At 37.7% G+C, this 22,828-nt stretch overlaps 1 protein-coding gene across 3 annotated transcripts in view; it reads right to left on the bottom strand.

The window, feature by feature from the left end:
- The window catches only part of Depdc1b (DEP domain containing 1B), a 133,291-nt gene that overhangs the window by 90,870 nt on the left and 19,593 nt on the right, over positions 1-22,828 (bottom strand). For 2 of the 3 annotated variants that reach the window (XM_076857250.2, XM_076857253.2), the window contains exon 1: positions 6,619-6,714. The exons of the other annotated variant lie outside the window; for it this stretch is intronic. In XM_076857250.2, coding sequence (XP_076713365.1) covers positions 6,619-6,666 — 48 coding nt within the window. In that variant the 5' untranslated portion in view covers positions 6,667-6,714. Of the gene's footprint in view, positions 1-6,618; positions 6,715-22,828 lie in introns of those variants that run through there. 3 annotated transcript variants of the gene reach the window in all.

The raw sequence follows: 22,828 nt of genomic DNA, 5'->3' as shown, positions 1-22,828 counted from the left end.
TAAAACAAATTCTCCTCAAGTGCAAGAATCAAATAGACCACAACACAATAATTATGGGTGACGTCAACACACCTCTCTCACCATTGGACAGATCCTCCAAACAAAAGTTGAATAAAGAAACTATAGAACTCAATATCACAATCAATAACCTAGACTTAACTGACATATACAGAATATATCAACCATCATCAGTGGATATACTTTTTTCTCAGAAGCACATGGATCCTTCTCAAAAACAGATCATATATTATGCCATAGGGCAACCCTCAGTAAATATAAAGGGGTGGAGATAATACCATGCATTTTATCTGATCATAATGGAATGAAACTGGAAATCAATGATAAAAGAAGGAAGGAAAAATCCTACATCACATGGAAAATGAACAATATGTTACTGAATGATCAATGGGTTACAGAAGACATAAAGGAGGAAATCAAAAAATTCTTAGAGATAAATGAAAATACAGACACAACATATCAGAATCTATGGGACACAATGAAAGCAGTTTTAAGAGGGAAATTCATTGCCTGGATGGAGGTCATTCCTCAAAAAAAAAGGAAAAACCAACAAATAAATGAGCTCACACTTCATCTCAAAGCCCTAGAAAAGGAAGAGCAAAACAACAGCAAATGTAGCAGAAGGCAAGAAATAATTAAAATCAGAGTGGAAATCAACAAAATTGAAACAAAAGAAACCATTGAAAAAATTAACAAAACTAAAAGTTGGTTCTTCGAAAAAATAAACAAGATCGACAGACCCTTAGCCATGCTAACGAAGAGAAGAAGAGAGAGAACTCAAATTACTAACATACGGGATGAAAAAGGCAATATCACAACAGATGCTACAGAAATACAGAAGACAATTAGAGATTATTTTGAAAACCTATATTCCAATAAAATAGAAGATAGTGAAGACATCAATAAATTTCTTAAGTCATATGATTTGCCCAGACTGAGTCAGGAGGATACACACAATTTGAACAGACCAATATCGATGGATGAAATGGAAGAAGCAATCAAAAGACTACCAACCAAGAAAAGCCCAGGACCGGATGGGTATACAGCAGAGTTTTACAAAACCTTTAAAGAAGAATTAATACCAATACTTTTTCAAGTTATTTCAGGAAATAGAAAAAGAGGGAGCTCTTCCAAATTCATTCTATGAGGCCAACATCACCCTGATTCCGAAACCAGACAAAGACACCTCAAAAAAAGAAAACTACAGACCAATAAATCTGATGAACCTAGATGCAAAAATCCTCAATAAAATTCTGGTGAATCGGATACAAAGGCACATCAAAAAAATTGTGCACCATGATCAAGTAGGATTCATCCCTGGGATGCAAGGATGGTTCAATATACAGAAATCAATAAATGTTATTCACCACATCAATACCCTTAAAGATAAGAACCATATGATCATCTCGATAGATGCAGAAAAAGCATTCAACAAAGTACAGCATCCCTTTATGTTCAAAACATTAGAAAAATTAGGGAAAACAGGAACTTTCCTCGACATTGTAAAAGCTATCTATGTTAAGCCTCAGGCTAGCATCATTCTGAATGGAGAAAAATTGAAGGCATTCCCTCTAAAATCCGGAACAAGAGAGGGATGCCCTCTATCACCACTGCTATTCAATATAGTTCTCGAAACACTGGCCAGAGCAATTAGACAGACGAAAGAAATTAAAGGCATAAAAATAGGAAAAGAAGAACTTAAACTATAACTATTTGCAGATGACATGATTCTATACCTAGAAGACCCAAAAGGGTCTACAAAAAAGCTACTAGAACTAATAAATGAATTCAGCAAAGCGGCAGGATATAAAATCAACACACATAAATCAAAGGCATTCCTATATATCAGCGACAAAACTTCTAAAATGGAAATGAGGAAAAACACTCCATTCACAATATCCTCAAAAAAAATAAAATACTTGGGAATCAACCTAACAAAAGAGGTGAAAGATTTATACAATGAAAACTACAGAACCCTAAAAAGAGAAGTAGAAGAAGATCTTAGAAGATGGAAAAATATACCCTGTTCATGTATAGGCAGAACTAACATCATCAAAATGGCGATATTACCAAAAGTTCTCTATAGGTTTAATGCAATGCCAATCAAAATCCCAAAGGCATTTCTTGTAGAAATAGATAAAGCAATCATGAAATTCATATGGAAAAATAAAAGACCCAGAATAGCAAAAGCAATTCTAAGGAGGAAGTGTGAATCAGGCGGTATAGCGCTACCAGATTTCAAACTATATTACAGAGCAATAGTAACAAAAACAGCATGGTACTGGTACCAAAACAGGCGGGTGGACCAATGGTACAGAATAGAGGACACAGAGACTAATCCACAAAGTTACAACTATCTTATATTTGATGAAGGGGCTAAAAGCATGCAATGGAGGAAGCATAGCATCTTCAACAAATGGTGTTGGGAAAACTGGAAATCCATATGCAACAAAATGAAACTGAATCCTCTCCTCTCGCCATGCACAAAAGTTAACTCAAAATGGATCAAGGAGCTTGATATCAAATCAGAGACTCTGCATCTGATAGAAGAAAAAGTTGGCTCCGATCTACATATTGTGGGGTCGGGCTCCAAATTCCTTAATAGGACACCCATAGCACAAGAGTTAATAACAAGAATCAACAAATGGGACTTACTTAAACTGAAAAGTTTTTTCTCAGCTAGAGAAACAATAAGAGAGGTAAATAGGGAGCCTACATCATGGGAACAAATTTTTACTCCTCACACTTCAGATAGAGCCCTAATATCCAGAGTATACAAAAAACTCAAAAAATTAAACAATAAGATAACAAATAACCCAATCAACAAATGGGCCAAGGACCTGAACAGACACTTCTCAGAGGAGGACATACAATCAATCAACAAGTACATGAAAAAATGCTCACCATCTCTAGCAGTCAGGGAAATGCAAATCAAAACCACCCTAAGATACCATCTCACTCCAGTAAGATTGGCAGCCATTATGAAGTCAAACAACAACAAGTGCTGGCGAGGATGTGGGGAAAAGGGTACTCTTGTGCATTGCTGTGGGACTACAAATTGGTGCGGCCAATTTGGAAAGCAGTACGGAGATTCCTGGGAAAGCTGGGAATGGAATCACCATTTGACCCAGCTATTGCCCTTCTCGGACTATTCCCTGAAGACCTTAAAAGAGCGTACTACAAGGATACTGCCACATCGATGTTCATAGCAGCACAATTCACAATAGCTAGACTGTGGAACCAACCCAGATGCCCTTCAATAGATGAATGGATAAAAAAAATGTGGCATTTATACACCATGGAGTATTACGCAGCACTAAAAAATGACAAAATCATGGAATTTGCAGGGAAATGGATGGCACTAGAGCAGATTATGCTTAGTGAAGCTAGCCAATCCTTAAAAAGCAAATACCAAATGTCTTCTTTGATATAATGAGAGCAACTAAGAACAGAACAGGGAGGAAGAGCAGGAAGAAAAGATTAACATTAAACAGAGACATGAGGTGGGAGGGAAAGGGAGAGAAAAGGGAAATTGCATGGGGGAGGGGGGATAGTAGAGGACAGGAAAGGTAGCAGAATAAAACAGTTACTAACAGGGCATTATGTAAAAATGTGGATGTGTAACCGATGTGATTCTGCAATCTGTATTTGGGGTAAAAAGGGGAGTTCATAACCCACTTGAATCTAATGTATGAAATATGATATGTCAAGAGCTTTGTAATGTTTTGAACAACCAATAAAAAAAAATATATGGAAAATATGTACAATTTCAGGATAATCTCCCAAAACAAATTTTGGGGTTCAATCTATGCTATAGTCAGAAAGAATCTCTAGGGTCAAAGCAAAACCCTAGCTGGATATACAACGTGGCAAATATCTTTCAGGTACTTAATCTGATAATAAGATCTGGAATCCTGTCTTCGGTGATCCGCTTACTATATCAAGCACCCATGAACATCAGGGCCTTTCCACATACTATTTCCTGTTGCTACAACAAAATATCTGAGACTGGATAATTTATAAAGAATGAATGAATCTGACTTAACTTTCCTATGTACTTATATGAAAACACCACAGTGAATCTCCACATCATGTAGAACCACAAGACTGTGATCCTAATAAGAATAAGATGTACTCCATGTTTGTATAACTATGACAAAATATACTCTACTGTCATGCATGACTAAAAAGAATTAAAAGAGAGAGAAAGTTTGTTTTATTGGCCTATAGCTCTGGAAGCTGAGAAGTCTAGAACACAACTCCAATATCTGGTGAGGGGGCCTTCTTGTTGCAACATAACATGGCAGAGAGCATCACATGGCAAGACAGAATAAGCATACTTAAGGTGTCTCTTCTTACAATGCCACTAATGCTGCTATGGAGACCTTACCTTCATAACTTCTCAAATTCTTATAATCTCTCATTTGAAGTCCTCCAACTTCAAAATGCCTTTGGGATTACATTTCCAATTATGAACTTTTGGGGTATACATTCAAACCACAGTCACACCTTTACACAATTTTCACATATTTTTAATCATTGATTTTTTTAGTTTTGTTTTTGTTTTTGGTATAAGGGATTGAATCTGGTAGTGCTATACCCTGTTCTTGGGTTTTTGTTTGTGGTTTTTGTTGGGGTTTTTTTGTTTGCTTTTCCCCAGGGTCTTGCTCATTAAGTTGGTGAAGCTGGCCTCAAACTTGCAACTCTCCTGCCTCAGCCTATATATGATTTTTAAATGCTCTGCTGATACCTAGCTTTTATATCTCATTAGAATTTTTGCACCAAAAAGTACAGGTCATCCAGGCACAATAGCAACTCAGGAGGCTGAGGCAGGATGATCACAAGTTCAAAGCCAATCTGGGCAATTTAGCAAGTCCCTGTCTCAAAATAAAACAAAAAGGGCTGGTTAAGTAGCTCAGCAGTAAGGCACGACTGGGTCCAAGCTTCAATGCTACAAAAAAGAATAAAAAGCTATTGCTACTGCTTACAAACACTACTCTCACTTATTTCTAATATAATTAGGTGGTTATTTGGCTACTGTGCTCAGAAAAAAATAATAATTAGATTTTTGTTGTTTTGAGATGGGATGTCGCTATGTTGCCCAAGCAGTCCTCCAACTCTCAAGTCTCCTGCTTCAGCCACAAGAATAGCTGGAACTATGACTTGCACCACCACACCTGGCTCTGAATTAAGTCATCTTTAAGCAATCCAGCAATACACTATTCTCAGTCACCTTTAGAAACAAAATATTCTGGCTGAGGGTGTATATCAGTGTAGACACTTGTGTTCAATCCCCAACACAGTAGAAAGAAAATATCCTGTGTCAACAAAGAATATGAGAGAACTTGAGAATGTGACTTTTCCCATAGCATGCTATATTTAAAGAGACAAATGGAAGAATAAGGAAGAACAAAACAGATTTGTTTTGTGATTTAAAAATATTTTTGACTCTTATTTCAGACTCTTAATCTAAAGAAATCACACAACATAACTGTTTATAACATCACAAGCCAAACTATAAGATGCAACTCCTAGTATTGAAATATGCTTCCTGTTCTTTTCTCCAGGATATTTATTCCACCCCCTTCCTGTTTAGTATAAAAATATAAAAGCAGTGCTATAAAGACAACTGGCCTGGGAGTTTAGAGAAAACAAAATTCCAGATCCAGTTGTACTTGCCACATACTGGCTGTGTAACTTTGCCACTCCAGCACATTTTCCTGGATATTCCTTAAGGGCACAAAGGGCAATGAGACTCAATTCCAAGTCAGATGTGGCCAACAAGGGTTGACAGACCAAGGAGTCAGTTTCCTTCCTCCCAATTTACCATCAGTTTCCATAGAAAGTCCTCTAAAAACTTGCCATGAACATTACCAAGGTGTCACCCTTTATTCCATTATGGTCATCCTCTGAGGCAGAAATCACAAAGTATATGCTCAAGGTCATAAAATAAATCAGGTACACCTCTTAACACTAAACTTGCCTTCCAAATGAAAAGGCAGCACCCTGGTTCAGTAGAGTCTGCAAAGCCTCTTGCAGATTATCCACCAAGGTCCATCCCTCAGGTCAATGCTGTTGGAAACGCCACGGGCCAGAAACGTGCTAGAGCGATCCACCTCTGTTCTGAGCACCGTTAGAAAGGACACTTCGGGGAGTGTCAACAAGTGTCACACAGGAAGAAGACACGCCTTGCCTAAAGTGCCACAAAGGAGGAGATTTACAGTGGGTGGGGTGGCCCTAGGGTTTCAGGTTGGGTCTCTCTCCTCCCAGCCGCAGGCGTTAGGAGCAAGGGGACAAAGGTAGGAGGGAATCAGCCTGGCATTCGCAGCGCCTCCAATCTGGAGGCCCCGTATGTTGCGGAGAACCCAGGCAACGTCTCAGGAACGATGCTGTACCCACTCCCCACGGCTCGGTTGCCGACCCCTTAGCCCCTTTTTAAAGGTTCGCTCAGGAAGAAATCGCAGACTCAGAGGAAAGTCTTCACAAATCGGTCCAGCCTGCCCGGCAGAAGCTAGAGCTGATTATTCGCTGGCTGCCCGAGGACAAGCCACGAAACGGCAGCGCCCGCGGCTCCGCTCAGGACCCCGCACCCTCACTCACCAGCTTGGTGGCCCGGTAAGGCCCGGGCCCCACGATGCGGTGCTCCATGGCCCGCACGCAGCTAAGGCTGCGGCAGAGACCGCGCCGATCCCGAGCCGGCCGCGCAGCAGTTTGAATCTCAAGCCTGCGGGCTCCGGGTCCTGATTGGTCGGCACGTGGCGGCACGTGGCCGGAATTGGGCCAGATGGGCGGAGCCCAGCGTCTCCACGGAGACCTCCTGCTACAGAGGCAGCTGCAGTCACCTAGCGGCCTAGGGTGAAGAGAGGGCAACCTTCGGTGTGCGAGGGTGTCTCCGTCCGCGCTGGGCGGAGCTGCCTGGCACCCTTCTCGGACGCTCCTGTGGCCAGCCCACTCCACACGCTCTCTGGAAAAAAGGCTTAAGGAGGTGTGAAACCCGGTGCATAGATAAATCCCAGTTAGCCACACCGAGTGCACGGTGAACCTGCAGGTGCTGCTAAGATTGGGAGAAGTGGGCGATGAAATACAGCGACTTGACAGCCTGTTCAAGTTGAGGCGCATTTAAAAACTAGATAAAGGCAGACAGCCACGAGGAGTGTAGCTAGAGTGTACTAGCAAAAATAATTGGAAAAGATCCCAGATAGCTCCAGCTGTGCTGTCTTGATAAAGGATAGTAGTCTGCCCCATCCACCCCCACCTTGCCTGCCCCCTTGAGTTTTCTGTTACATCGAATTGAAACTTTCAGTACTTTGTTATAGGTCTGAGTACTTTTTTGCTGCTCAGAGTTAACTTACGCACCCTTTGCCCCCACCCCAAGAATTGTTGGTCCTATTTGCAACTATCCAAAGGCACAACAGAGGCCATGACTCTAGATATCTGTGACTCGAGTTCAGAGTTCAAGTCTGATCACCTCAGTGAGCACGCATAAGAGCTGTAAAGGGTGGGACTCCCATCTTAATGGCAACCTCATAACCCCTCTCCTCCTATTTGTGCTTTAGATATGTATTTAACCACATTTTAAAAGCCAAAAAAAAAAATCCTGAGATGCATATATATTACTTTTGAAGCCAGAAAAGGAAATAAAGGTAGGGTTTTCTTATTATTACTTCCAGTAAGTGAATGCTATCAGAAGTTTTTTTTTAAACCTCCAAACTCCATGAAAGAGATTTAGTTGTACTTGGCAAAGGCTACCAAGGGATACTCTGTCCTTAGCATAAGAGAAAGACGTGGAAATTTTAGAGTCTTGTACATCTGGGACCTGCCACCACCTACCATGGTGGTAGAACTGCAATATGGTAACAAAACATGCCTACCATGAAATTATGTAGCTTTCCACTTCTGTGGAAATCACCCATATGGAAATTTGATAGGTCTGGGTTTCAATAATTATTGCTATTTCTTACTAGTTAAGTAACTTCAAGCTAATTATTTAATTCCCTGGTAAAATAGAAATATTGATGATTATCTGGCAGAGTTGTTGTAAGGACTTGAGATGATGCATTAAAGTGCTAAATATAGTGCCCAGTGTATAGCAGTAATAGAAATATCTTTGAAAATAAAAATCATGCCAAGCCCAGAATAGTAGTGCACTCCTGTAATCCCAGCAACTCAGGCTGAGGCAGGAGGATCACAGATTTGAGGCCAATATCAGCAACTTCAAGGCCAGTCTTGGCAACTTGGTAAAACCCTGTCTCAAAAAATAAAAAGTACTGGGGATGATGCTAGTGGTAAAGCAGCCTGTGTTCAATCCTAGTACAGCAGAAGGAGGAGGTTGGGGAGGTAGGTTAGAGAAGGAAAGGAAAAATTGAAAATTTAAAAAATTATGTCAGCTTCTTAAGCATTTTCCCAAGAATCCATTATGAGCTGTGAATAAGCTAATTCTTGATAACAGAAAGGCATATCTTCCAAGAATCTACCTATCAGTGGAGGCAGATTTTTTTTTGTAAATGTAGTTTCAATGGTGCTACTGATCACATATCAACATCACATAAAAACAATTCAGAAACTCTTATTTTCTCTCTGCCCCCAAAAGTCAGTGCTTTCAACCTTATCAACCTGTGCTCCAAACACAGTGGCCCTCTTTCTGTCCTTAAACGTGCTCCTACCTCATAGCCTTGTACTATTTCCCTACCAGGAATGGATGTTCTTGCTCCAGTTCTTGGCATAGTCTTCTCCATCTCACCATTCAAGTCTCAGTTCTAACTTACAACCTACCTGCAAGTCTTGCCTTAACCTTGCTGTGTAGAGGTCTCACACCCCACCCCACACTTGTACTGTTTTCTTTGCTTCATAGCATTTAGCTGTACCTAACATTAATTTTTATCTTCTACCTCTATAATAATAGTTATCTAATAAAGGGGTTCCAATTCCCAGTAGCATATTGGACATTCGTAGGGATGTTTTCTGGTTTTCATACTATGAGAGGGCCCCCACTGGACAGAGGCCAGAAGAGCTAGATGTTCTTTGATGCCTAACTCAGGCCATACAACCAGCAATCCTTGTTCTACATAACTTTTTGATGACCCACTGGATGTTCAGGTAAGTGAAAAATCTGTTCATAATTAGCTGAGCCTAGAACCTTACTTCATTTTGCATATAAATAAAAGATATTTTGGGCAATGAAATTAAACCCCTATCTCTCACCCTGCACAAAACTCAAAGTGGATCAAAGACTTAGAACAGAGACCCTACACCTATCAGAAGAAAAATTAGGCCCAAATCTCCACCATATTGGCTTAGGAACTGACTTCCTTAACAAGACTCCTAAAGCACAAGAACAAAAATCAAGAATCAATAAATGGAATGGACTCAAACTAAAAAGTTTCTTCACAGCAAAGGAAACAATAATGTGAAGAGAGATCCTATAGAATGGGAGAAAATCTTTACCACATGCACCTTAAATAGAACTATAAGATATATAAAGAACTCAAAAAAATAAATAACCCAATCAATAAATAGGCTAAGAAAATGAACAGATGTTTCACAAAAGAAATACAATCAATCAGCAAATATATGAAAAAAAAGTTCAACATCTCTAGCAATTACAGAAATGCAAATCAAAACTACACTGAGATTCCATCTTACTCTAGTCAGAATGGCAATTATCAAGAAGACGAGTAACAATAAATGTTGGCGAGAATGTTGGGGGGAAAAGGTACCCTCATACATTAATGGTGGGACTGAAAATGGATTCAACCACTATGGAAAACAGTATGGAGATTCCTCAGAAAACTTGGGATGCAACCACTCTTTGACCTAGTTATCCCCCTCCTTGGTTTATATCCAAAGGACTTAAAAATCAGCATACTACATATACAGCCACATCAATGTTTATAATAGCTCAATTCACAATAGCTAAACTATGCAACCAACGTAGGTGCCCTTCAACAGATGAATGGATAAAGAAATTGTGGTATAAATACACAATATAATATTACTCAACCTTAAACAAGAATGAAATTATGGCATTTGCTGGTAAATGGTTGGATGTAGAGAATATTATGCTAAGCAAAATAAGCCAATCCCAAAGAACCAAAGGCTGAATGTTTTCTCTGATGTTTGGATGCTAATTCACAAGAAGGGCGAGGGGGCTAGGGAAGAATAGAGGTACTTTGGATTAGGTGGAGAGGAGTGTAGGGAGAGGAGGAGTGTGGGGTGTGAAGGATAGTAGAATGAATCAGACATATTACCCTATATGTATGATGTGTCAAAATGTATTCTACTGTAATGTATAACTAACTAGAAAAATAATTAAAAATGAGAAATAAAAATATATTGGGGGTAGTTTTAGTACACACTGAAGTGTACAAGAATATTATTCTCTGTTTTGTTCAAGACCATACCAAAAGTTACTATGTGAGAATGGCAATGCACTCTGTGGTGTTTGAAACATGTACAAAGGGCAGCCTGTTTCTATAGCTGTAGAATTCTGTGAAAAGTGCATATAGATACAATACTTATTTAGCTCTTGTTTGAAAATATTAGATACAGATTTAAAAAGGACAGCAATGTTCAGTTTATTTTATGTTGTTAATTTTTCTTTAGTGTAGATGGACACAATACCTTTATTTTATTTTTATGTGGTGCTGAGTATCAAACCCAGTGCCTCACAGATGCTAGGCCAGCCCCTCCACCACTGAGCCACAACCCCAGCCCCTTCAGTTGATTTTTATATGTTGATGCAAAATACTTGTCTATTTCATGATATCTTTCTGGCATAATATTGCTTAGACATTTATTTATGTTTTGAAATGAATGTTGCTTTGTTATAAATGATTTTTCTTTTCTCCTTGTATAAAAGAATTAATTAGGTGTAGTCTGCTTATCAGCAAATTTTATTTCAGTTCTGATTCAGATGGCAGAGCAATAGCACCATCCCAGAAAACAAACTCCTACAAGGACCTCTTGCTTCCCACATACCTCGTTTCCAGAACAAGATCTGATGGGCAAAAGATAGTCTGTAAATATTTTCTAATAAAAAATATATTTTCTAATAAATGATACATATTTATTTTAATGTTAAAATGTTCTAATTTGCTCTGAGTAAAATTTAAGTGGGAGGAAGAGTCTAGTTTATCCTGTGGCTTTCCAGAATACACAATCTTCTCTCTCCCTCTCCAAGGTACCCTAGTTGAATAAGCACAAAAACAAGCTTGTTTGTTTGTTTGTTTGTTTGATAGATTCATGTTTCACTGAACATCTATCTATATGATTGATCTCTAGGAACTTAGAATTGACCAAAATTGTGGCCTATTCCTTAAAAATATAAAAAAAAATTATGGTAAGTTATTTTGTTTTTTTACCTTTATTTTCTCTATATTTTTCTTTATTCTGTGGTACTATGTAAATATATTATAAGCTGCCTCAGAGACATCTACTTCTTTCTTTATTTATTTAAATAAATAATAAAAGCATTTATTATTTATTTAAATAAATAAACAAGAGCATTTATTTATTTATATAAGGAAAAGCATTTGTTTAAATAAATAAAGGCATTTATTATTTTATTTAAATAAATAAAAGCTTTTTAATTTATCTAAATAAAAGCATTTATTTAAATAAATAAATAAATAAAAGCATCTACTTCTTATGAGAAATGAATAATCTTACATTTATAAAGCAGCTTCCAAAGTTTTTTTTTAAGTACCACATTTGAGAGTTACAATTGATTGAATGCATAAATATGAGTAATTTCACTGTTAAGGAAGCTAACCTTCAGAGAGGTTGAACAACTTACTTAGGGTCCCACAACCAATAATTAATAGAATTTGGACCTGAATCTAGAACTTCTGTCACCAAAACCAGTTCATTTGTTTGCTTGGCTTGTTTGTTTTGATACTAATACCTTTGAGAATAAAAATTGATAATATTCAAATATAAAATATAATTTCAAACATACTTATGCAAAGACATTTCAGGAGGGAGAAAGAAGAATTTGGAAAACTGTCTTAATTCTATCCAAGTACTTGCTATCTCTATTCCTAAGAATGAAATTTATAACAATCATACATTTGAGTTATTTTTCAGCCCCCTGATGGTTTGATTTGATATTGTTATTTTTCTTGCACTATTTGGGATCAGTTGCATATGAAATATATGTTTAACTGATTATTGCCCCCAAGAAAGTTTAACTCCCAGGTATGTCTCAAATAGATCATGGAATTCCCTTCTCTACTCTGAGTACAACAATTTATTGCTATGCATACTCTTCTCTGGAGTATTTCAGCTGGAGGCCATCAAAATGCTACAGAAACTTTGACTCAGTCTCCAAATATCTTCACAGGATGAGAACTGGCTGTTTCACCATCACAGCTCACTTGTCACTGACATTAGGAAATTTCAAGTTGCGGAGCAAAGCAATTGACCTCAAGTACACTGTTGTGTTAGAAGTTGTGTTTCTCAATCACACTGAGCAGGGAGTGGCTGAGAGCTGTGCCTTCACTCCCCAAAGGGTTCTCAAGTACCACACTAAGGCCTGCTGCACCTGAGGCCTCCCAGCTGGTTCGATGGGTCATTTTGAAAGAACTCCTCTGCTGAAATCCACGTTACTCACTGCTTGCTTACATTACACTTTAGCTCTTCAGATTGTACTGCAATGTCATTCATTTGTGTCTATTAGCATTGAAGCCATTTAGAAGATTCATTTGCTGAGGTTCTTCAAAGTTTTAAAAATGGCGACTTGATTTCCATTGTTATTGCTCTGTACTGTTACCAACCCATTGGGAAATGTTCCTCAGAACTTGTATTAATATTATTCACCAAAAGGAGCATCACCTTCTTTGGTGAATACCAAAAAGATAAAGATGTATGGAAAATATAAAGCCATATAACTTCATTACAACTGTTGAAACTGTTAAATTATATTTTATTTCAGCATTTTAAAAAAGTAATGCCACAAAGAAATAGGGGATTCATGTTTGTTCACCTGCTGATTCAGCAAATGTGTGTGAGTACCCACTGTGTGCCAGCTGCTGTGGCAGGCACTGCAATAATGCAGTAGATGCAAAGACCCCTTTCTAGGAGCTGACAAACTAAGTAGAAAGTACAATAAGCCAACTAATACATAACAATATATATAAGGTATATATTTTTGTGTATACTATGATGGAATACCTGAAGAAAAGTGGAAAAGTGAGGGAGAGGGAGATGGACAGGAGACACTATTTTGATTCAAGACACTATTTTGATCAGGAAACCCACTGCTGATGAAGGGACATTTTGAGTAGATGGCCTGAATGAAGTCAGGGGTAGGTGTCTAGGGAACAGCCTTTGGGGCTGAGCGAATCAGCAGCTCATGTCAAAGCCCGAGATGGACACTTGCCTGCCATGTCTAGGGAACATGAAGAGGAAGCTGGTGCTGGCTGGAGTGAATGAAAGAGGAGTGGAGCAGGCATGGTTGTACCCAGAGTTGAAAGGAACTTTAAGTCCATAGGATTTTGGTTTAATTAATTAATGAGTTTAAAATATATTAGAAACAGAGTGTCTGGATCTAAAAAAGGTTACATTAAGCATCAGTCTGGCTGCTAGGTAAACTAGTTAGGAAGCTATTGCAATACTCCTGTAGGAAATCAATTTGCTTCAAACGGTGCTTGGCACATAGTTGTAGTCAACAAATACTTGTTGAAGGAAGGATTAGCAGATGAAACTAAGCTTCAAAATAATACTTTGATTCATTCTCTCTCTGCCATTTCTTACATGAATGTACTATACGAAATAACTAGCTTTTATATTTTCATTTTAATCAAATACTTTTTTTGTTTCTGAAGCTATTCCTCTGTTAATTTTTATCATTCAAGTTCTCTGTACTTTATTTTCCCTTTTCATTTGAAAAAAATACAATCCACACACACCCTATGTCTTGTTTCATTGTTTCCCCTCCTCCACTACTAGCTACCTCACACTCAACATCATTGCAGGTGAAAGTTATAATTAAAACTTTGCTAAGGAATACACCTAAATGGATTTTTGTATTTGGATACAAGCTCAATTTCTGGCCCACCATAGCCATATCACATAGTACATTATAGTGAAAAATATTTTTTCCAGACCTAGGAAAGTGACATGATGAAAAAAAATCTGAGTGCAGTGGTGCACACCTATAATCCCAAAAGCTCAGGAGGTTGAGGCAGGAGGATGGTAAGTTGCATAGGAGACCCTAAGCAACTTAGGGAGACCGTGTATCAAAATAAAAAATAAAAAGAACAGGAGCTGAAGTTCAGAGTTAAAATGCCCATGGATTCAACCCCCAGTACCAAAAAGATGAGAAAGAAAAAGAAATCTAACTACCATTGGTTTTGGTCGAAGCCATTTAGGAGGTAGTTGGAGGAATATAAGTATGAAATTCCTAGAGCAATTAAGTGTCATGTGAAAATAGCTCTGTAAACGTGGGAAGACTCAACTTCTCTGAGTATCATTTTCCTTATCAATAAAATGAAAATAATGATGACTGCCTTCAAAGGGTTGTTGATAGACTAACTTACATAAATACATACAAAGCTCTTAGAATTCTGTCTCTTGTATGGTAGAAAACAACTCTAAGATGGCCTCTATATCAATCAGGGTTCTCCAGGGAAAGAGAATCAATTGAGACAGAGACAGAAATTTATTATAAAGAACTGGTTCACATGATTATGGAAGCTGACAAATCCCAAGATCTGTAGTTGGCTCACCTAAGTTATAGTCCAAATCTAAAGGCCTGAGAACCAGGGCTGGTGGTATGGTTCCAGTCTGAAATCTGAAGGCTTTTCCAGGAACAGCCAATGTTTCAGTCAAAGACAGAAGAAAAAAAATGTTCCAGCAGTCAGGCAAGAGGCTTTCCTTTTTATTTAGGGATATTCAGCTTTGTTTTTAATTCAAGACTTCAAGTGATTGATTGAATAAAGCCAACCTATGTTCCAAAGCCAGTATGCTTTATTCTGTATATCAATTTAAATGTTATAGTTGTCAAAAAACACCCTTTCAGGTGGAAAGAAAAATAATGTGATTGGACATAAATACATTTATATTTATATATATATATTATTATATATTAGTTATATATTTATAACATAAATTATATATTTTATGCTTTATAATATATAAATATTTAAATTATATACAATAAATTTATATTATAACTATTGTTAACCACTACTCTTGCAAGAAACAATCAACAGAGTTAAGAGATACTCTACAGAATAGGAAATATATTTGCAAACTATTCATTTTGTTGCTGTGACAAAGGGTTAACAAACAGGATATATAAGAAATTTAACAGCAAAAATAAAGCAATTAAAAATGAGCAAACTAGCCTGACAGACATTTCTCAAAAGAAGATATACAAATAGCCAACAAGCATATGAAAAAATGCTCAAGATTACTATCATCAGAGGCTGCTGGAGTTGTGGCTCAGTGGTAGAGTGCGCGTCTAGCACGTGTGAGGCACTGGGTATTGTGTCTAACTACAAAAAAAAATTTAAAATCACTATCATCAGGGAAAGGCAAATGAAAATCACAATGAGAGATCATTGAACTCCAGTTAAAATGGCAATCACAAAAAAAGACTACCCCCCCCCCCAAAAAAAAAAAAACCAACTGCTGACAAGAATGCAGAGAAAAAGAAACTCTGCTATACTGGTGGTAGAAAGATAGAGCCATTATGGAAAACAGTACAGAGGCTCCTAAAAAAACTAGAAATAGTCATATGATCCTGCAGTCCCACTCCTGGGTACATATTCAAAGAAATTGAAAGCAAGATATCAAAGAGATATCTGGTCTCTCATGCCTATTGCAGCACTATGCACAATAGACAAGATATGGAATCAATCTAAGTTTCCATCAGTGATTAATGGATTAAGAAAATGTGGTTTAGACTAGAAACATAGCTCAGTGGGCTTAGCCTGCATGAAGTCCTGAGTTCAATCCCCAGCACAAAAAGAACAAGAAGGAAAGAAACAGGAAATGTGGTGTACTTTGACAACAGCCTATTATTCTGCCATAAAAATGAAATCCTGTCATTTGCAGCAACATGGATGGAACTAAAGGATATTAAGTGAAATAATCAAGCACAGAAAGACAAATGCCACATTTTTTTTCACTCATTTGTGAATGCTTAAAAAGTTGGTCACACAAAAATAAAGAGCAGACTATAGGTCATTAGAGGCTAGGTGGCAGGGTGAGATGACAGAAGATATACAATGGGTATAAAAATACAGTTCAAGGTGAGAAAGGTAGTTCTAAAGTTCTATTGCACAGTAGACTAACTATAGTTGTGTTAGCCTGCTTTTTGTTGCTGTGACAAATACCTGAGAAAATCAACTTAGAGGAGAAAGATTTATTTTGGTTCATAGTTTCAGTCCATGGTCAGCTGGCTCCATTACATTGGGCCCTCAGGCCTCTGCCTGGCCTCACCAGGTAGAACATCATCAATTGAAGGGTGTGGCAGAGGAAAAGTACTCAGCTCATGGCAACTGAGACACAGAGAGAGAAAGGGGTTATGGACAAGAAATACCTTCCAGGGCATGCCCCAAGTGACCTACTTCCTCCAACTCGATTCTACCTTCCAGTGGTCTATTCAGCTATCAATGGATTGCCTAGTAGTGAGGTCAGGGCCCTCTTGATTCAATCACTTCCCCAAAGTCCCATCTCTGAACATGCTGCACTGGGGACAAGCCTTTAACACATGAGTCATTGAGGGGCCCTTCATTTCCAAACTGTAACAACAGTCTACAGCAATTAATTCTATATTTGAAAATAACTGGAGAAGAGTTCAAAGGTTTGAGATACATAGAAATGATAATATTTGAATAGATGGAAATGCTAATTATCCTGATTCGATCAATACACATTATATATGTATTGAATTAAATTATACCCCATAAATAAGTACAAATGTTATTTCAATTAAAACATAAGAATTTTAAAAACAAAAATAAATACCCTTACAGAATAATGTTTGATCAAATATCTGAGTATGCTGTGGACCAATGAAGTTGCCACATAAAATTAACCATTACATTCCCAAGATTCTCTGCCCCTGAATGTACACATACCTTCTTCTAGTAATTCATCCAAACACTAATCTAGGTACTGCTGTGAAGGCATTCTGCACATGTAGTTAAAGTTCTAAATTACTTGTCTTGAGGCGGACAAATATCCAAGTGGGCCTGACCTAATCAATCCTATGAACCCTTTTTTTTTTTTTTTTTGAGAGAGTTCTCTGTAGCTGGGTGCAGAGGAGAAGCCAGAATCTTGAAGCAGAACTGAATTCTTCTGACCTGAATGAGCTTGGAAGAAGATTTCCACTCTCCCCCAGCCTGAGTGATGCACTGACTTTAGCCTTCTGATAGCTGACACTGAGCAGAGAGGCAGCCAACCCACACCAGATTTCTGACCAAATGAACTATGAACTATTAACGGATGTTGTTTAAAATTTACATAGCTCGTGGTGATTTCTTATGGAACAATAAAAATCTGATTCACATCTTTTCTTTACTTTAATTTTTTAAAATATTTTTATTTTTTAGTTGTAGATGGACACAATATTTTTATTTTTTTATGTGGTGCTGAAGATAGAACCCAGGGCCTGGCACGTGCTAGGCAAGCGCTCTACTGTTGAGTCACAACCCCAGCCCATGATCCACATCTTTTATACAAAACTCTTAAATGTTTGTTGTGACTACTGCAAGGCAATACCACGAATAAAAGGAATGTCAATATTTAATAAGTGATTTGCTATAAGGTATGAGGGGAAGGAAAAAAATCAGAGCTGGCTCCAAATACCATCTGAGAGACTGGCTGAAAGATTGTAGCATAAACCTCAATGAAACAGGAATATCTGAATAAAGCAAGAAGGAAAATGAAGAAAGGGGGGTCTCAGACTTTACTCTCCACAGAAATCACTAAGGTATCTTGTTCAAAATTCAGTTTCATGAATTCTACACACACAGGTGTCTAGATAGCTGACTTGTGGTTTTGACTATTTGTTAGCAGTTTCAAAGATCCATGACAAATAGGGATTTCTAATCTTGAAGAAACAAAAACGTGAAACTCCCACCTTGGCAGCTGATGTGTAAGAGGATATTATCTAATTTGTAAGTGATTTAAGGCCTCCACATAGGATCCCCGGTACAATATGACTTTGGTGTTCTCTACTTTTAATAATAATAATAATAATAATAATATATATGTATATATATATATTTTATTAAAAGTATATATATATGGAAGGACTGGAGATTGAACTCAGGGACACTCAACCACCGAGCCACATCCCCTGCCCTATTTAGAGACAGGGTCCCACGGAGTTATTTAGGACTTTGCTAATTTTATGAGGCTGACTTTGAACTCATGATCCTCCTGCTTCAGCCTCCTGAGCCAGTGGGACTACAGGTGTGGGCAACTGCGCCTGGCAATACTGGTACATTTTATAGGGAAAATACTATGCTATGCTGGTATTTAAAAGTTAACCAAAGGCATGACATCTCTCCCTCATAATTGCCAAAGGCTAAAATAAATTGGATTTTGACATAAGCATTTGATGGACAGTGAAACATCCAAATAGAAACAACTCATGGTTGAAAATATTAGGTTAAGAGATCAGGATATGCATGCCTGGGGAAGTTGAAGCCCTACAGATAAATGAGGTATTTGAGGGAGGGAAAACAGAAAACAGAGCAACTTGTCAGTGTCCCATTTCAGACCCTTTCATTCACTATCCAGACTGACCTGTTTCTGGCCCTCAGTCCTGCTGCTTCAGCACTGTGTCTAGACTTGCCTGCCCACCCCTGCTCTCCACTTACTACAGTCCCTAAGGTTGCCCTGGGTGTGTGATGGTTCTGTTAGGGAACTGTTCCGTTTGGGGGTCCATCCCTAGAGGCTTAAGTTTCAGACAGCTATCAAAACTTTCTCCTCTGTTTATCCTCAGCAAATTACAAATCATTACATATTATTGAAATTTTGGGTTGTTGACAAATAGTCAAACAATAAAGTCTAATATAGTAGATCAGGCCCAGTTTTAAACAAATTTTTAAAGTTGGTTAATATCTGCGATTTTAAAAGATTCATCAAAAATGGTCCCTGAAACAACCCTACAGTGAGGAGCTACTCTTATCTCCATTTTACAGGGGAAGAAACTGAGGCATAGAAAAGTCTCTTTCCCATGGTCACATAGGTGATAACTGGCAGTGCCAGAATGAACCCAGGCACTCTGACTTTAGGGTAGTATAGTACTTAATGCAAGCACTCAATACAAATGATTACTGTTTAATGACAATAATTTTTCTCAGGCTGGGGTTGTGGCTCAGAGGTAAAGCGCTCACCTAGCATGCGTGAGGTACTAGGTTGCATCCTCAGCACCACATATAGTAAAATAAAGACATTGTGTTTATATATATATATATATATATATATATATATATATATATATATATATAACTTGTCTGACCTCCTCACTAATCCCTAATGTAAATATGCTGTATTACTGTCTATTTTATAAAGAAGCAAAGTATAGCTGCTAAAGAGGAATAATAAATTTTTTGGAGAATTACTAATAAATAATAAGTGCTTCTGATAATACATATTTTTTTTAAAAAATTTCAAGATAAATAGCTCCAGGGATCTACTATATAACACTATATGTATAGTCAACAATAATATATTCCCCATTAATTTGTTAGGATTGATCTCATCTCAGTATTCTCATCACAATAATGTAAAAACCTGAAAAACAAATTTTAATTTATTTAAAGTTCTAATGCAATGATGTTTTACATTTCATTGTATGTAGAAATCACTAGAATCTTAATAAAATGCAATTTTTTTATTCAGTGGGGGAAAAAAAACAGGAAGCAGGCTGCATGCTCCATAGTTTGCTGACTCTTGATTTATCATTAGGATATTCTGATGTTGCTACATGATTGACCAGAAGAAATGATGACCCAAACCAAGTGTTCTGGCAATTAATCCATAGTACTAGAGGCCAGAATGGGAGCTGTTCTTTGTGAGGTATGAGGGGTCTGAGGGAGTATTACAATTGGGAAGGATCATGAGGAAGCTGCTAGGTTATTGGTAATATTCTGTTTCCTGATGTGAGTGCTATTTACATAGATGTATTCATTTTTTGAAAATTCATTGAACTTCATGAAAATTCTTTTATGAATTGCATACATTTCTGTATCTATTTGGTATTTCAATAAACTATTTAAAATGGGAAAAAAATGGTCCCTGAAATAGCAAATATACTTGCTGTAGCTGAAAAAATTCAATTGATAAACAAAAAAGTCTGTTTAGAGAAGTGGGAAAAACACAGAAACCTTTGGAAAATACAAACGTAGGGTCACCCAGCTATTGCTTATAAGTAGTAAGGACAGGTCAGGGGTAGCTTACTGCAGGGAAAGATATTTAACAGGGAATTTCTTACTCCTGAAGCAGCAACAGAGCATTCTAGGAGCCAAGGACATATACAGGAGCCTAGAGTCAGAAGTAGAATAGTGGTCAGCATCACCAAGCCAGAAACAGGATGAAATTGAGATTGTGAGGCAAATGCAGCTGAGAAACAAGGAAGGTCTGTGAGCGGGGGCTGGGGTAGGGTGTCTGTGTGTGCTGGGCTCTCAGGAAAGGCTAACAAAGGCCCCAGTAGTCATTGTGTCCAGCCAGAACACTGCTGCTCTTATTTCCTTTCAGTTACCAAGTAACTGAAACTTGCTTGGATATTAAAAAAAAAATCATTAAGAGCTTTTGTACTTACTGATGATGATATTTTTTCCTTTTGTTTGTTGCTAACAGATTTCCTTCCTTCCTTCCTTCTGTTCTCTTTCCCTCTCTTACTCTTCCTTCCCGTCTTTTTGTTAATTTTTTATTAATCATATAAACTCTCTGAAGTGATAAATTCTCTGTGGTAAAAACAATACACTTTTTTTTTTAGAGAGAGAGAGAGAGAGAGAGAGAATTTTAATATTTATTATTTTTTAGTTTTCGGCCGACACAACATCTTCGTTTGTATGTGGTGCTGAGGATCAAACCCGGGCCGCACGCATGCCAGGCGAGCGCGCTACCGCTCGAGCCACATTCCCAGCCCCAATACAAATTTTTTTAAAAGACTATTTTTTAGAGAAGTTTTAAGGTTCATAGCAAAATTGAGAGGAAGGTGCAGAGATTTTTCATACCACCTGTTCCCACACATGCACAGCCTTCCCCATTATTAATGTCCCATGCCAAAGTGATATGCCCACAGGCAAGGTGTCTGCTAGGGGTGGGATTCTACAGACTCTGCCAGAAAGTCCTGGGAACCTGGGCAGGACCCTAGAAGAGAAGAGCTCTCACCTGTTCTAATGTGCTAAGCTGAAGGTACCAGAGCTGCATCATAAAGGAATGTTAGGTGAAGGCCATAAGGATTCACACTAGGCCCAGAACAGTACAGAGCCATGGAGCTAGAAACAGAGGTGGTGCCGGGAGAGAGGAGGTTTCAAGCAGAATCTGGAGCAACTATACAATGCAGTACAAGTGCCAGAACCCAGTTTTAGCCGGGAGCTTTTAAAGAGACAAGAATGACAACTCCATCTACTAATAATTCTTGCCAAAAAAAAAAAAAAAGAGCCTCAACCTGGCCATATCTCATTGTGATACAACTATCAATTTATGGAAAATGCAGAAGTTAGAAGAATATGGAGAGGAGAGATGTTGTACCCAGAAAAATCTGAAATGTAGGAGACCAGGAGACCCAAGGATGAGGAAGCGTGGATGATGGAGGGAGAATACTTAAAGAGACAAATCAACTAGTCTTGGTTGTAGAAATTATTTAGATCAGGATTCAATGAATCATAAAAATAATTTTTAAAAACTTTAAAAAAATTAAAAGTGTTTATGAGGCCATTAGAAGTTGGACTACTGAATATCTATTGAGAATAATCAAAAGTTAAAGTTTCATTTATACATACGTTAATTGTATTATAATTATCTTTTTTAAAGACTCAGTCTTTTAGGGCAATGGTTCTAGATCTTTGGCATGCATCTGAATCACCTAGAAGACTTGTTAGAACATGGTTTATTGGGCCCAACTCCCAGAGTTTCTGACTCAGAAGGACTTAGTTAGGACCTGAGAATTCCTGTTTTCAACAAGTTTCTGGAAGACTGTGATGCTAAAATTCTGGGGACTGCATGTGTATACATATATATGCGTGTGCACACACACACACACACACACACACACGTCCATTTTTATATGTTCTTTATTTTAAATTACTATTATTGTTGTTGTTGTTATTGTACTGGGGATTGAACCCTAGAGGCACTCTACCACCAAGCTACATCCAGCTCTTTTTATTTTCAGACAGGATGTCACTAGATTGCCCTGATAGGATGGGTTCAAACTTGCAATCTTCCTGCTCAGCCTCCTGAGTAACTGGATTATAGGTGTGAGCCACCATACCCAGTGTAGATGTATATATTTTGAGAATACATACAATAAAATGACATAATGTCTAAGATATATTTAAAAGTATATAGAGATATGGATGTGGATCAGGACAGAGATAAAACAAGATCATTGGTGAATTGATAGCAGTTGAAGCTCAATGATGGACACATGAGGAATTATTACTACTATTCTGCCTAATTTTTTTTATGTTTGAAGCTTCTATTTAAATTTTTAAAAATAAAGCTATAGAAAAACCAGACAAAGCATTTGACAAAGCTCAACAATTTTTTTTTTTTTTTTTTTTTTTTTTGGTACCAGGGATTGAATCAATGAACCACATTCCCAGTCCTTTTTTATTTT

Source organism: Callospermophilus lateralis, chromosome 5, assembly GCF_048772815.1.
Source record: "Callospermophilus lateralis isolate mCalLat2 chromosome 5, mCalLat2.hap1, whole genome shotgun sequence".
NCBI lineage: Eukaryota > Metazoa > Chordata > Mammalia > Rodentia > Sciuridae > Callospermophilus > Callospermophilus lateralis.
Note: the sequence above shows the minus strand (reverse complement) of the source record. Positions and strands in the feature narration are given on the sequence as shown.